The sequence below is a fragment of the Anomaloglossus baeobatrachus genome, chromosome 1 (assembly GCF_048569485.1).
Source record: "Anomaloglossus baeobatrachus isolate aAnoBae1 chromosome 1, aAnoBae1.hap1, whole genome shotgun sequence".
Classification (NCBI taxonomy): domain Eukaryota; kingdom Metazoa; phylum Chordata; class Amphibia; order Anura; family Aromobatidae; genus Anomaloglossus; species Anomaloglossus baeobatrachus.
In genome coordinates this window covers 740,933,893-740,950,033 of record NC_134353.1, presented here as the reverse complement: position 1 = coordinate 740,950,033, position 16,141 = coordinate 740,933,893, and the positions used below count along the sequence as shown (strand labels likewise).

The following is a 16,141-nucleotide window of genomic DNA, read 5'->3' as shown; positions in this document are numbered from 1 at the left end:
GGCCCACTAGTGACCGAGGCTCCGGCTGAGCAAGCGTAACAGGGGCCGAGCATTGCTCACAGTGAGGGTAGGTGGAACCCGCAGGTAACATGGCCCTACAAGAGGTACATGTCGCAAAAAAACCCTGTGCTTTAGTGCCCTTGCTCCTTGTGGTCGACATGCTGTTGTGTCCCAGGAGCGTGATCACTGAGGGTATATAGAAAAAAGGGTATACCCCGGCCGAACAGAAATAAGTATAAATATACGTATCTATACCGGCACCCAAGGGGACCAACACCGAGTGACCGGTGCGGCTTACCGACCGCTAAAAAGCGGGGTGTGTGTGCTCCAGATTCCCTGCCTTGGTCTCCCAGAGCTGCACAGCTGTTCTCTGTGATTCTCCACCGGCAGAATGTCCTAAAGATGGCTGCCGGAGCTCTCAGGGGAGGAGTGAAGCCATGGGCGGCGTTATGAAAAGTGCGGGAATCTGGGGTCCCCACAGTGATCAGTGAGGGGGGAGGGAGCATACAGGATGCCCCGGCCCTCACATCCGACGTCAGGTCGGCTATCCCGCCCCTATCTCTGATAGACAGGCCTGGGGGCGGGAGTTTTTCCACTAGGCCGCGATGAAGCCAGGGACTAAATTTAATACCGCGGCCGACAAGCAGGCGCGGTCGGCGCGGTAGTCCCCGGTCTTCACTATTCAGCAGTCAGATGCGGCGTCTGGAAACCAGGCGCTCCATACACCGTCCCCATAGGGACACAGAGTACCTCGTGGATGCAGGGCCCTGTCCCTGAAGATAGATAAGCTCCTGTCCAGCAGATTCCCTCAGGGGCTGCGGAGGGAGCACGGTCCCAGAACCTGGATGACCGCTTCGGATCCCACTTCTACCAGAGCCCTCAGGGATGGAGAAGGAAACACGGCATGAGGCTCCGGCCGTCGTACCCGCAATGGGTACCTCAACCTTAACAGCACCGCCGACTTAGTGGGGTGAGAAGGGAGCATGCCGGGGGCCCCGTGGGGGCCCTCTTTTCTTCCAACCGATACAATCAGCAGCTGCTGCTGACTAAAATGGAGATGTGTGAGTGGATGTGTGCCTCCTTCCACACAAAGCATAAAACTGAGGAGCCCGTGATGCACGGGGGGGTGCATAGGCAGAGGGGAGGGGTTACACTTTTGAGTGTAATACTTTGTGTGGCCTCCGGAGGCAGAAGCTATACACCCAATTGTCTGGGTCTCCCAATGGAGCGACAAAGAAATACGGTATATGTGTAAGTAGTCAGACAGCTTAAAGGGAACCTGTCACTTGCAATATGCACCCAGAACCACAAGCAGTTCTGGGTGCATATTTCTAATTCCTGTATCTGGTAGCATACCAATACTTTTCTAAAGATATTTTCTAATATGAAAGTAATAAAAAAACGTTTTATTACCAACATATTTCGTATGTAAATAGCAGGGAATCTGGTCACCGGGGCGGCGCCTTGCCCTATGGACGTCTGCATATTTCCGTGCTATTACGTCCCTGTTGGCTTGATACCATGGAGCGATGTCCCCATAGACAATTCTATCCTGCGTGTATTGCGTTTTTTATTACTTTCATATTATACAATTTTACAACACAGGGATGGGTAGGAAGGTGTAATTAGGGCACACGTGTGTCTGCTGATAGGTCAGAACGCATATTCTAGGCGACACGTTCCCTTTAAAAGGAGAGATTGTTCGGCGGCCACAGCGACGTCGGTGAAGAGGCAATTGCGTGTGACGCTGCCGTAGTGATATTGTTCGCTATGGCAGCGATCACCCCGTAACACGCCACCAACGTGGGCGGGTGCTATCGCTCGCAACATCGCTAGCTATGTCGCAACGTGTAAAGCCCGCTTAAGTGTTGAAATGCCCCATATATTGCTTAATGGCCATGGCAAGTACTGGGCAGAAATGTTGAGCAAACGGCTTGTGTGGAGCTGATTATGAGAAATACAAATAACACTTTTTAGAAGGTATACAAATATAAAAATGAGACATATGAAAATATAAAAACAAAAACATGCTTTTCTTGTGAAAATGAAATGAACTGTTATGTAGTTGCAACAGCTTGAACTCACATCTTGAAACATTTTATGTTCTTGTTTTATCCGTGTTTCTTTGTCATCGGACTGCCTAATCGTTTTCTGAAGCGATTCTTCAACTTCTTTGAGCCTGGACTGTAATCTGCTGATCGCGTTTTCTTTATCTTTACTCCTTGATCTCATTTCCTCCACTTTTTCTTGTAAATCCTTTGAAGTGCCATTGGTTGTGTGGCACTGGTCCCTCCATTCAGCCTAGGACATTGTTAGAAATGGTTTTTAAATAACCCATACAAAAAAACCCATTCTGTAGCTAACCATAACATAACCCAACAGGAAAGCTAATGTTATGTTCACATTCATCCAGCAAAGTTTCCTCCTGCATGCAATGCTATTCCTGGTAAATTCATAGCGGAAACCTTGAAAGAACTATGATGGACCCTACTACCAGTTTGTTGTGTGACGTTTGTTATCGACTGAAGCCAAAGCACAATTGTGTACAGAGCCCAAAGTTCTCAGTAGATCTAACACCCAGCCTATTAATAGGAGTAGGAGCTGATTTGTAGTACTTGTGAGAGGCTATTAAACAGTATCACAGAGCTCTGTATACAGCGATCAGTGGGGTGCCGGGTCCCCAAGAGTAGGTAATCAATATAATTCTACTGGAAAACCCCTTTAACATAAAGTTAAAAACAGATTAGGGAAATATCTTGATGGTATGTTAGGAACATCTATAAATGTAACTGGAGAGAAGAAACCATTGCTTATGATATTGATGGTATATTAATTTGCAATAAGACGGTTCACATGAAAGGTCTGTCATTGCTATATGAGGTAGCCATCACACAGAACATACTTACTACTTGTATTTCAAGTTCGCTATTTCGGTTCTCAAGTATATGGATTCGCTTACTTGCTTCAGTTAAAGCTCCTTCCAGTTGGGCACATCTACATAAAGAATTTTTCTATTTATACAGATCAATTTTACAAATAAAGAGTAGAATTTTTTTTGTATTCATTATTATCCAACAACGATTGTATTATTCCATATTAAAAGAGACTTTGCCCACAAGTTTTTGCTATTGAATCAGCAGTGTAAAGTGAGGGTAGAGAGCCTGATTCCAGAGAGGCGTCACCTATTAGGCTGTGTGTTGTAGATTCAATACAGTGTTTTATCAGCAGTAAATTATCACTACCGTACTACATGTCTAGGGCAGGCAACCAGGCTAATCTGTAAAACCCAGCCTCCATCAATGATTGGCAGCTTGTACACAGGAAGTTGCCAGTCATAGATGTGGTTGGGATTATACACAGCCCAGAAGCCTTATTTCTACTGGATCAACATCAGACAAAAACAGGAATTCTATCAGAATTTTACCAAGCAGTACAGTAAGTGACATCACTGGAATCAGGGTCTCTATCCCTACATTATGCCGCTATCAGATTCCAAGCAAAGAGCTGATGACAGATTCCCTTTACAAGGGATTTCCAGGATCAGCAAAAATTAAGCTAAAATAATAAAAGAAACAAATTAAAACTGAAATGTTCTCTGCTCCTGCGATACTGCTCCGGTGTTCCCTTCTATAATCACGTCCTTGACTCAGTGGTGATGCTGGCATGTTTGACACAAGGACTACTGAGAAAAGTGATTGGCTGCAGAGGTCATATATATATTATATATATATATATATATATATATATATATATATATATATATATATATATATATATATATATATATATATATATATATATATATATATATATACACATATACATATACATACATTATATATATATATATATATATATATATATATATATACATATACACATATATACACATTATATATATATATATATATATATATATATATATATATATATATATATATATATATATATATACACACATACACATATACATATACATACACACACACACACACACACACATGCACACACTATATTTTATATATAATCTATATATCTATAGAAGCAGAGTACTGGAGCAGGGATTTATTAGTTATGTAATACTACATTTGTAAACCATATTCTTCCCATAGCCAAATTTTTGCTTATCCTGGAAATCCAGTTTTAGAATAGATTTAAAGTGACACTACACCTAATCATAAAAATGTTGCAATAAATGTTGCATGCATAATTGACACCCCTCATGTCCTCCTTTCAAAGGGGGTTGTCCTGTGAAAACACGTCATCACCAATGCGAAAGAAAGATATTAACTTGCTGATCAATGGGTTTTCAACTGCTGGGACCAGTACTGATCAGCAGAACAGGCCATTTCTCCCTATTAGAGTGGAGTGGCAGTACACATGGTAGGTGACTGGTCCATGCATTCTCTATGGAGCTGCTGAGTGCTGCGCTTTGCTTTTTCCAATGGCCCCATAGAGAATGAACGGAGAGGTCAGGCATCTGACATGTTGTGCCATTTTGTAACAGGGATAAAAGATCCCTAATCTGCCACTTGGTGTGGGTCTCAGTGGTTGGATACCCACCAATCACCAAGTTATTACCCATTCTCTGGAAAGTTGATAACTTTTTTTTAACAGTTAACGTCTTTCATTCTTTTTGGCGAGGTTCCACCAGTTCCTAGTCCTTTCTTAATGGCTAACAGCATTCTCTAGGACTGATTGCACTAGAAATCTGAGATATTCTTCCATGCTTTCAGCTGATCCATCTAAATGTAGGTTGGAGTGCCTCAGTCTACAAGAACAATGTGAATGGTCTAGCCAGAGACACTGTCCCCTATAGATCAGCTCAGTGCAGGGGAGGAGAGAGCTGCAGGAACAATACCAAAAAGAATAAAGGAATAGCAGAAACTCATTTTGTGTTTATTGTGACATCTTTATTGCAAAGGGAAGGGTAACTTTAAGAACACAGTCATATCAAAGATTGCCAAACCTAAAAACTATTTTAGTCACTGACGATACTGTTTCTACATTTACTCAAAGGTCTTTCAATTCAAAATTGATTTTCAAACAGAATATAATTTATAAATAAAATAAAAACTGAGGGTTACAAATAAGAAAAGCACAAAAGTGTTGCACAAGACCAAAAAGCCTTCTGTTTAAACAGATGTCTAGAAAAATTACAAATGATACTATTACTTAATTGATACTATTATTATACTATTAACTTTCTTGATTTTTATTACAAATATGATACGATTACTGCTTGATTATGACATCTGCTCCATAAGCTATGATCTGGGAGATCTCTATACACATTAGATGGATCTTCCATTTATTATGTGTGGCCGTTTTAAACAACTATTTTATGTCAATGACATTGCGTAATTAAATCTTCGCTAACAACAAAATACATGCAGGCACCTCTCAGTCAGACTGTTGATCTTCATTGGTTCTTCAGTAGAAGTGGACTTGTTATTGGCAAGAAGTTGTTGCTTTAGGTTACTGATCTCTGACTCATAGTAGTCTCTTAAGTCCGCTAAGTGCCGAGCATGCTTTTCTCTTAAACTTCGCCGGACGCTGAAAAAAAGAAAAAAAAAAAAAAAAAAAAGAAGAAGACCACAAACCAGCATAAGAGAAGAAAACAAAAATATAAACGATATTTCCATGACAATTGCCATTAGATTGTCCAACTGACTCAAGTGCCATAAATGCTTCATCTCTAGAACACATAACAAAAACAGTAGCACATTTATAATACCCTTCTGTTTATAATCACAATATCTTTAAATTTTTTATTAAATAAGTTTAGAAAAAAAAAATATATATATACAGTTTTACCTACTCTATATAGCCTACCCATTGTATTGTATACCTCAAGCGCCTTCAATACAATAGTTTTGAATGTATTGATGCTAAAGGGTAATTCCCCCCCAAAAAACCCACAGCAATCCAATATTTATGGGATAACTTCCTGATTGCTAAGAATCTGACCTCTAGGACCTACATCGATCAAGAGATCAGGACTCAAAAACTTCGAAAACTGGGCTCTGCAGACCCATCTTGAAGAATGCTCGGCCTACACTCCATTTACTGTCAATTGGACTGCTGGAAATAGGCCATTACAATGTTACTGATACAATGATAATGAATGGAAGGCAGACTGAGCATGTGCACCTCTGCTCCATTCAGGATCTGCAGATCCCAGTTCTTGGGGTTCCAGGGTCCTGATTTTGAGAATGATGGGAGTCCCAGTGGTCAGGCTCCCAGCAATCATCAAGTTATTCTCTATAAAATGGGTAGTAGATAACTTTTTTTTAACTTTTAGAATAACCCTTTAATAGGCAGACATAGTATTTGATCAACTATGTAGAGCATCTCAAGTACAGAATCTAGTAAAAGTAAAACAAGAGCAGGGGAACACCACCCCCCAAGAAAAAAAACGGATTTTGGTGTACTCACCGTAAAATCATTTTCTCTTAGCCATCATTGGGGGACACAGGACCATGGCTGTTATGCTGCCTATCCATAGGAGGACACTAAGTAGATGCAAAAGCATAGCTCCTCCTCTGCAGTATACACCCCCTGGCCGGGCCAGGCAAGCTCAGTTTTAGTACACAAGCAGTAGGAGAAAAAAAGCAGTAAAAAACTTCTCAACAGAGGAACATGAGAAAAGAAGAGTCAAAACCAAATAAGGTACTGAGAGAACCAAGACCCCGCAGGGCAACAGGGTGGGTGCTGTGTCCCCCAATGATGGCTAAGAGAAAACAATTTTACGGTGAGTACACAAAAATCCGTTTTTTTCTGACGCCTCATTCGGGGACACAGGACCATGGGACGTCCTAAAGCAGTCCATGGGTGGGAAACATAAAAGAAGACAACACAACCCAAGGACTAGGAACCAGTCCCAGACAGCCTGGAGCGCCTACTAAGAGAGGTGCTCTACTGCCGTTTGCAGAATTTTCCTACCCAGATTTGCCTCAGTTGAAACCTGGGTATGGACTCTCTAATGCTTTGAAAACGTATGTAGGCTAGACCAGGTCGCAGCCTTACACACCTGTTCCACTAAAGCCTCATGCCAAATGGCTCACGAAGCGCCAACTGCTCGCGTGGAATGAGCCCGCAGCCCACTTGGAATGGGCTTGAGTTGCAGGCGGTAGACTTCCTGGATCGCCGAGTGAATCCAGCGAGCCAGAGTCGCCTTTGAAGCCGCCTGTCCCTTCTTAGGCCCCTCAGGAATGACGAACAAAGAGTCCGTTTTCCTAAAGGGGGCTGTCCTGGATATGTAATATCTGAGAGCTCTGACGAGGTCTAACGAATGCAGAGACCTTTCCACCCTATGAACTGGGTGTGGACAAAATGAAGGCAGAACAATGTCCTCGTTCAAATGAAACAGGGTAAGAACCTTTGGAAGGAAATCCGGAAGGGGGCGCAGAACCACCTTGTCCTGGTGAAAGATCAGGAAAGGCTCACGGCAAGAGAGTGCTGCTAGCTCCGAAACCCGTCTGATGGACGTAATTGCCACCAGGAATGTTACCTTCCAGGACAGAAGAGCAAGGGAGGATTCCTTGAGGGGTTCAAAGGGAGACCTCTGGAGACCGTCCAGAACGAGGTTGAGGTCCCATGGTTCCAGTGGCCGTTTGTACGGGGGAACTAGATGGGAAACACCCTGGAGGAAGGTCTTGACTTGCGGTTTTTGAGCCAGGCGGCATTGGTAGAAGATTGAGAGCGCTGAGACCTGCCCTTTAAGGGAACTGAGAGCCAACCCCGCTTGCAAGCCAGACTGTAGAAAGTCGAGAATTCTGGGGATGGCCAGAGGCATAGGCTGGACGTTAGTTTCTCTGCACCATGAAAGGAAGATTTTCCATGTATGGTGGTAAATGCGGGATGAAGCAGGCTTCGGGCGCTGATCATGGTGGAAATAACCGCGTGGGAGAATCCCGCTCTTGTTAATACCCAGGTCTCAATGGCCATGCCGTCAGCTTCAGGGCTCTGGAGTTCTGATGGGAAATGGGCCCTTGGGTCAGCAAGTCTGGGATGTCTGGAAGGCGCCACGGTGCGTCTGTGAGCATTTGTACTAATTTGGCGTACCAGGCGCGCCTGGGCCAGTCCGGTGCTATCAGTATCACCGGGACTCCCTCTGCCTTGATCTTCCGGATCACCCGCGGCAGCAGGGGTAGAGGTGGAAATATGTAAGGCAGGCGGAAGTGGTGCCAGGAGCAGACTAGAGCATCCGCGCCGATGCACTGCGGGTCGCGTGATCTGGCTATGAACACGGGTACCTTTGCATTCAACCTTGAGGCCATTAGGTCCACGTCTGGTGTGCCCCAGCGAGTGCAGATGTGTAGAAACACTTCTGGGTGGAGAGACCATTCTCCGGCGGCCAGGCATTGGCGACTTAGAAAGTCTGCTGCCCAGTTCTCTACCCCCGGTATGTGTACCGCTGATATCACTGATCCCGTCGATTCAGCCCAGCTGAGGATCTTGTGGGCCTCGAGATAAGCCGCTTTGCTGTGGGTGCCCCCCTGCCGATTGATATAGGCTACAGCTGTCGCATTGTCCGATTGGACTCGAATCTGACGACCCGCTAGCAGAGGGCAGAACGCTCTGAGTGCGAGGAAGATCGCGCGGAGTTCCAGGGTGTTTATGGGTAGGGAAGACTCCTGGGGCATCCAACGTCCTTGAGCAGTGTGGTGCCGGTACACTGCTCCCCAGCCTAGGAGGCTGGCGTACGTGGTCAGGACCAGCCAGTTCACTGGGAGAAAGGATCTCCCCTTCGATAGGGACGAGGACCGAAGCCACCAGCGGAGTGCGTACCTGACTGAAGGCGTCAGGTGAAGATGTCTGTCCAGGGAGAAGGGGCTCTTGTCCCAGGCCACTAGAAGGGCTACCTGCAGTGGGCGGAGGTGCAGTTGAGCAAAGGGTACTGCTTCCATAGCCGCCACCATCCTGCCGAGCACTTTCATGCTGATCGAATGGAGCGAGACGGAGGACGTAGAAGGCAGCGTACCACTCGTTGAAGAGCGATCGCCTTGTCCTGAGGGAGAAGGATCAAGCCCCGACGGGTGTCCAGAGACATGCCCAGGAAGGTGATGGATCGTGATGGGACCGGGGATGATTTGTCCAGATTCACTAGCCAACCAGGATAGGGTGTCCACAGTGATCTGTACGCTGGTTGAGCAGTCGCGGAAGGAGGGGGCCTTGATGAGGAGGTCGTCCAAGTAAGGGAGAACGACCACTCCCCTGGCGTGAAGGACGATCACTCCTGCTGTTAGAACTGACTCAGGGGTCGGGTCCGAAATTCTATGTGGTAACCGGAAGACACAAGGTCTCGCACCCATTTGTCGTCTGAGGCGGCAGCCCAGATGTGTTGGAAGAGCCGCAGTCGACCTCCTACAATGAGTGTGTATTCCGGGGCGCCGAAGGAGTCATGAGGGGGGAAAACGTCGTGGCCGAGTCTCCCTAGTCCTGGACTGTTTCAGTCTAGGCTGCCATGACGAAGTAGGTTTCGGGGAGAGCTGAGAAGGTCGGTCCCTGCGTAGTCCGCGGCTGGTGGTGTGGACAGCACAGGGTGTCGACCAACTAAATGAGTTCCAAAAGGAGCGGAACGAGGACTGTGGACGTCTGGTGAAGGACGTCCTGGACTTTAGCTGGGGGAGGGAGGGAGGTACTCTTTCCTCCCGTGGCGTCAGAAATGAGCTTGTCCAGACGTTCGCCAAACAATCGGTCTGGAAAAAAGGGGAGGCCCATGAGAGACTTCTTGGAGGCAGAGTCCGCTCGCCATTGTCGGAGCCAGAGAGCTCTACGGATGGCTATGGTATTTGAGGCGGCAAATGCTGCGCAGGTAGCAGCGTTCATGGAGGCCTGCATGAGGTACTCCGCCGCAGCGTCAATTTGAGCTGTTACCTCTGTGAAGGTATGAGTGAACTGGGATTCCTCAAGCGAAGTGTTAAGGGATTCTGCCCAGTCCGAGATCGCCTTTGCGACCCACAGAGAGGCAAAGGAGTGCGAGAGGGAGGAACCCGCAGCCTCAAAAGCAGAGCGGGCGAGGTGCTCCACCTGTCTGTCTGTCGGGTCCTTGATGGAGGAGCCATCGGGTAAAGACAGGAGCGTCTTTGTGGTAAGGCGGGAGACCGGGGGGGTCGACCGAAGGCGGATCGGCCCAGTCCTTAGGGGCAGGTGAGGCAAAAGGGTACCGGGACTCCATGAGTTTTCGGTTACCGAAGCGCCTGTCATGCTTCTCCCTTTGCTTTGTGAGGATATCCTGAAACTCTGGGTGATCAGCGAAAACCTTTTGGGGTTTCCTTGCCCTCTTAAAGGAGACCGCATGGTCAGTGGTAGTGGATGGGGGATCCTCCACATGCAGAGTTTGGTTCATTGCTGCTATAAGGGAGTCTATTGCAGTTTGATCATCTGGGGAGGCTGAAACCAAGGAATCCTCCTGGTATAAACAGCATTCTCCCTCCTCCAGCTCTTCAGAAGCCATGGAGCGTGTGGGAGAGCATGCCCTGTGTGCTCCCGAGGGAGAGCCCGCTGGAGACACCCGGCCATGTGCTCTTTTCCTGATCCTTGCAACCGGTGAAGCATGTGCCCGGATTACCTCAGAAGGATCCTCCATAGGGGTATCCTCAGGCTGCGTTCCGTCCAGGGACCCAGAAGGGTGTGGAGGACGACATTGCATAGCCAGCACCAGGTTCTGTGACAGTTTTTCCATGGATTGGGACAGAAACTGTGCCCCTTCCGGTGGGCTGGGAGCCCTAGGCTCTGGGCTGACAGTTGCGGCGGTGGTGGCAGGGGGGTCTTGGAGGGCTATAGGGGCACAGGACTAACAGAGAGAAGAGGTGTGTTTACGTGGTAGCTCAACGTGGCAGGCAGTGCAGGCAGAATAATAGACTATGTGAGCCTTAGCCCTCTTCGTGCCTTTTGAATTCTGCATGTTCCTGATAGGAGTATGCTAGGAGGGTGAGCAATGCTCAGCAGAGCTACAGTGAGTAGCACCTTACCAGAATCAGCCGATGGCTGGAGATCTTCCCACGCTTTCCAGGGGGGGCGGGCTTATCGCGGCTGCGGGGGGCGGGGCTTAGCGCTAAAAGAGCGCGAAGAAGTAGTCAGTGTGCCCCCCCCATTGTGGGTCGTAAAAAACGGCGGGAAAGGAGCTTCTGATAGTTTTCTTCCCTCTCCCTCTAGTCAGCACACAGCATGTCACTGGTGGTTATCAGCCGGCTTTTCTGCTAGATCAAATAAACAGAGCAGATAATAAACAGCGTGAGTCCCTGAGCTCTGTGATTCTCTAGCCACCCCTTCCCCCCTGCCACGGGAAATTATCTGTGCAGGAGTTTGCAAACAGGAGGGACTTCCCCCCTCCTCTAGCCAGCAAGCTAGGGAAAAGTTAACACTGTGTGTTCAGGATTCCTGGGGCTCTCTTCCTTGCATTAGCCAGGGACTTTCTCATAATAAATACTGTATATTCAGCCCTGGGAGCCTTTCCTGCACAGCCTTTTCTACCTTTGTCTGGGAAACCAGTCAGGGGGGATCTCACCTTAAACACTGCTTCAATCCAGGCAGTGACAATAGCAGAGTCAGCTTGCTGTATCCGGTCACAACAGTGCCATATTCAACTCAGAGCCTGCAAAGAGGGGCTGAGGAATTGATGCCATATTCAACTCAGAGCCTGCAAAGAGGGGCTGAGGAATTGTGCCTCTGCCCTGGGCTTTGGAAAATCGGTGTCTATGGAACCAGTCGTCCAGCCCAGGATCCAGCGTCGCGGGAGGGGGTACGTGTAGGCAACACTTCACGTTCCCGCCCGTTGATGGTAGTGGGAGATCGGTCCCAAAAGGAAACCGTCGCCCTCAAAAAATAACAAACCTTGAAAGGAAGTGCCTCCTACTGACACTAAGCTAACACTGAGACTGCCTGGCCCGGCCAGGGGGTGTATACTGCAGAGGAGGAGCTATGCTTTTGCATCTACTTAGTGTCCTCCTATGGATAGGCAGCATAACACCCATGGTCCTGTGTCCCCCAATGAGGCGTCAGAGAAAAACATATGACCTGTTAAGATTAAAACCTTGTTTTGTCTGTCTTAAATAATGCTTTCATATGAATAACCAAGTTTAGAACTGTAGTAATCTTAAAAATGCATGTCTCAATAAAAAAGATGATATTCAGCATGACCAGCATGAAGTATCAAGGAGCTTTTCTCCCTTAGACGCATAGATTTTGTTGCTCAGAGTTTGCAGTTTTGCTCATTTACAGTAACTATGTACTCAGTTGGATCTGATCAATAATCAGTTGGCTTGACAAGCCTTTGATTACTCTTGGATCAATAATCAGTACATACATAGCACCTACTTGGAAAGCATTACAGGATGCTCCATAGTATAAATGCCAGAAGAGCAAGGCATATTTTTCTCTGCAGGTAACGGTGATTGAGATATTGGAGATGACGGCAAACTGTTTGCTTCATCCTCCGTACAGATCATTCGCTCCTCGCTGCTAGCGTCTCCGTGACACAGCTGGTAGTCTATATTTCTCTTCACTTTGTATCTGGTAGCTTTCCAATGCTTATCTCCCGCTGACAGACACTGGGGAGACCTGTTTGATGAATCGACCAACAAAGATGAAGCATTGGAAGCAGTTTCTTCATCATCTGGATTGTAAGAGAGATTTTCTAAAATGGAGTCTGGCGTCACAGGGGCCGTGTAACTCTCACTACAGTGAGTAGCCGCTTTGGAGAGGATTGCATTGTGAGAAGGTTTTCTGTGTAGCGTTGGATCCAATGTCAATACCTAATTAAGAGAAAAATAAGATGATTTCAGCCTCATGCCCAGAGTGTCATATAGGTAGTAAATCTTGTTTTATTTTGCACAATTTATAGTGTAATACTTAAAAAGAGGTTTTCCACTACTAATGTGACCCCTTTCTTTTATCCTAACTCTTCCTAACTAACACTTTCCTAATATACTTTACTCTACTCCTTTAAGCTTATCTCTGACAAGCTCGTAAATACTCTATGCTGTTGTAGCTTGGATCCTTCTGGTTGCAGACCGGAATCGGACCAAGTGAGCAGCGAACATTACTGGTGGGGGCCAAGAGGAGAGTGAAGTGTAATCTGGGCACGTGTTGCCAGACTGCTGTCACTCACAGAGAGGCAACTCCACCCCCTCTAAGTGACAAACATCACAACAGAAATTCCATGAACCCCAATATGATCATCAATGGAGTCTGTAGGGCGCACTTGATAGCCATCATAAGTCAGACCTATCAATGCTGTTATTTTTATGCTTTTATGATGGAGCAGAATGATAAAAATGAATGACGCAGATGTGAACGGAGCTTGAATAGAAACTCCACCACCAGTTAGTATATAAAATACATATCACTCCTGTACTGCCCATAAAAAAGAGCTTGTTCTGATCATCAGCTTCACAATCATTCTGATTCCCCTAAGGCTGAACTTCATATTTTACCATACGCAGACCTGCTTGTGAATGTCGTTTTTACCTCTGGAGGATGAGTGTGCTCAGAAGGAGACAGAGTTTCCCAGCCTGAACACTGTTCACGCTCTCTTTGCTTCTGGTGATATATATCTGTTAAAGAAGGAATCCTCACTTCCTCAGGCTTAAACATAAAAAACAACAGAAAATAGTATTGACACAGTACGAAGCATGACATGCTTTTTATCAAGTTTATAAAATTACTTCTGATCTACCCAAAACACAATGTTCAAAGGAACCTTCTAACACTTTCATACTTAAAGAATCACCCCCATGTATATATTATATATTTTTTTTATTGAATGTGTGTATATATATGCATGTAATGTAGTGCTCTTTCCTGTGTCCAGCGCTATTCTTCTCTGATTTTCAGTGATGTCACCACAATTGTGACTATCCGGATCACTCTACACTCAATGCGTGAGACGGAGGACTCATTTACAATGAAAGTCTATGAACCTCATTTTGACACCCCATAGACTTACAGCATGACCCGGAGAGTCTGCAGTTAGGCAAACTAAATAAAAAGCCCACAAAAAAACTCCAGTTCCTCAAAGAACAAGACAGGTAACCTAAATGATTATGTGAATCTTTCCGCCAGGTGCTTGCTTTGGGGGGGGAAATATAAGGCGAGAATTCCTAAGTGAGATGTATCCTGGATGGCCACATAGTGGGCTCCGGCACTTAGCTTTCATGCCCCACAGAGTAACCTCCATCTGCCTAGTTCAATTGGGGATATCAGATTAGTAAGGGGGTCTGACTCTTGGCACCACCAACAATCAACAATTGATGGACTAATTTATGGTCTTTTTCATGCACATACTGATCTTTAGATGATCTCATTAACCCCTTCACACCGCGACCAATTTCCATTTAATTGTTTTTTCTTCCCCTTCCTCCAAGAGCCATAACTTTTTTTATAAACTGTACATTTGAATGGCACCATGAATTTTGACATCTGATGCACTGGAAAGTGGAAAAAAAATTCCAAGTGGTTTGATATTGCAAACAAAAGTGCAATTCCACATATGTTGTTTTTTTGTTTTGTTTTTTTATTTAGCATGTTCACTATCTGGTAACACTGACCTGTCAATATGATTCTCCAGGTCAATACAATTATGTAGATTCCAGGCAAGTATAGTTTTTTTCTCTTATTTAACTTCTTCACCCCCAGGTGATTTTCCATTTTTCGTTTTCATTTCTTCCTAACCTTCTTCCTAAATCCATAATGTTTTTTTATTTTTTCGTCAATATAGCAGTATAAGGGCTGACTTGACGGACGTCGATGGGTAGGATTGGTGACGCATGTCCTGTCAGCGCGTCTTAAATTTCACTGTCAGAAATTGACAGCAGCATCTAACTGGTTAACACCTGCGGGTGGATCTTGGATGGCTGGTTAAATCAGGTGTAAATTATTGGGAAAGATGCTGGCTCAATGTGAGAGCCCCACATTTATGTCTTGAGGGCACCGATAGGCACACAGAATGTTGTGTTCCCTTGCAGGCACACATTTAATAGGTGAACAGCTGTTAGAGAGATGATGGCTGACTAAAGGCCGCTTTACACAGTGCGATATCGGTACCGATATCGCCAGCGTGCGTACCCGCCCCCATCGGTTGTGCGACACGGGCAAATCTCTGCTCGTGTCGCACAACATCGCCCGGACCCGTCACACTACTTACCTTCCCTGCGACGTCGTTGTGACCGGCGAACCGCCTCCTTTCTAAGGGGGCGGTTCGTTCAGCGTCACAGCGACGTCACAGCAGCGTCACTGAACCGCCGCCCAATAGAAGCGGAGGGGCGGAGATGAGCGGGACGAACATCCCGCCCACCTCCCTCCTTCCGCATTGTGGCCGGGAGAGCTTCCTCGTTCCTGCGGTGTCACACGGAGCGATGTGGGCTGCCGCAGGAACGAGGAACAACTTCGTTACTGCTGCAGTAACGATATTTGAGAATGGACCCCCATGTCACCGATGAGCGATTTTGCACGTTTTTGCAACGATGCAAAATCGCTCATAGGTGTCACACGCAACGGCATCGCTAAAGCGACCGGATGTGCGTCACAAATTCCGTGACCCCAACGAGATCACTTGAGCGATGTCGTAGTGTGTAAAGCCCGCTTAACACAACAATTGTTTGCCAGGAACGAGCCGTGCTTGACGTAACGTCTGCATTACAGTCAGGGACCCAGCATATTACATAACTCCAAGTCATATCGCTATGAGGTTTATGGCCCCCACACACATTAGACTGTCAGTTGAACCCACCGATATTGACTAGTTCACAAAATGGATTCTAATGTGTATGGGGGCACCTCCTGCTGTGTCAGTCGGTAGCTTTCTCATACAGTACACCGGAGCCCTCGGCCAAGTGTCAGCTCCTGTGTTTGGGAGAGTCACATGAGATTGTTCAGCTGACAGCCATCTAATATGTTTGGCCAGCCGAACACTGTTTCCAGAATTGTTTTAATGGGAATTTATCATGTGATTGTTCAATAAACTGACTCGTTTGAGATTTTGGATTTAATAATTATACGTACATTTTTTGTCTCTGATTACTTTTCCATTAAACTGTCATTTAAAACAATGCAAGAGGACATTTACATTTGACATATTTGTGTATAATTCACCGCCTCGTCTGCTTTACATCCACAGCATAGACTACATAGATGA

The 16,141-nt window shown here is 46.1% G+C and overlaps 1 protein-coding gene across 1 annotated transcript in view; it reads right to left on the bottom strand.

Annotated features, from left to right (window-relative positions):
- MPHOSPH9 (M-phase phosphoprotein 9) overlaps window positions 1-16,141 on the bottom strand; it is a 213,125-nt gene that overhangs the window by 158,251 nt on the left and 38,733 nt on the right. Inside the window, exons 9-13 of the mRNA XM_075322863.1 lie at window positions 13,477-13,593; window positions 12,325-12,761; window positions 5,401-5,556; window positions 2,907-2,994; window positions 2,086-2,301 (exon numbers count right to left, since the gene is read on the bottom strand). Of these exons, the coding sequence (XP_075178978.1) occupies window positions 2,086-2,301; window positions 2,907-2,994; window positions 5,401-5,556; window positions 12,325-12,761; window positions 13,477-13,593 (1,014 nt within the window). The remainder of the gene's footprint in view (window positions 1-2,085; window positions 2,302-2,906; window positions 2,995-5,400; window positions 5,557-12,324; window positions 12,762-13,476; window positions 13,594-16,141) is intronic.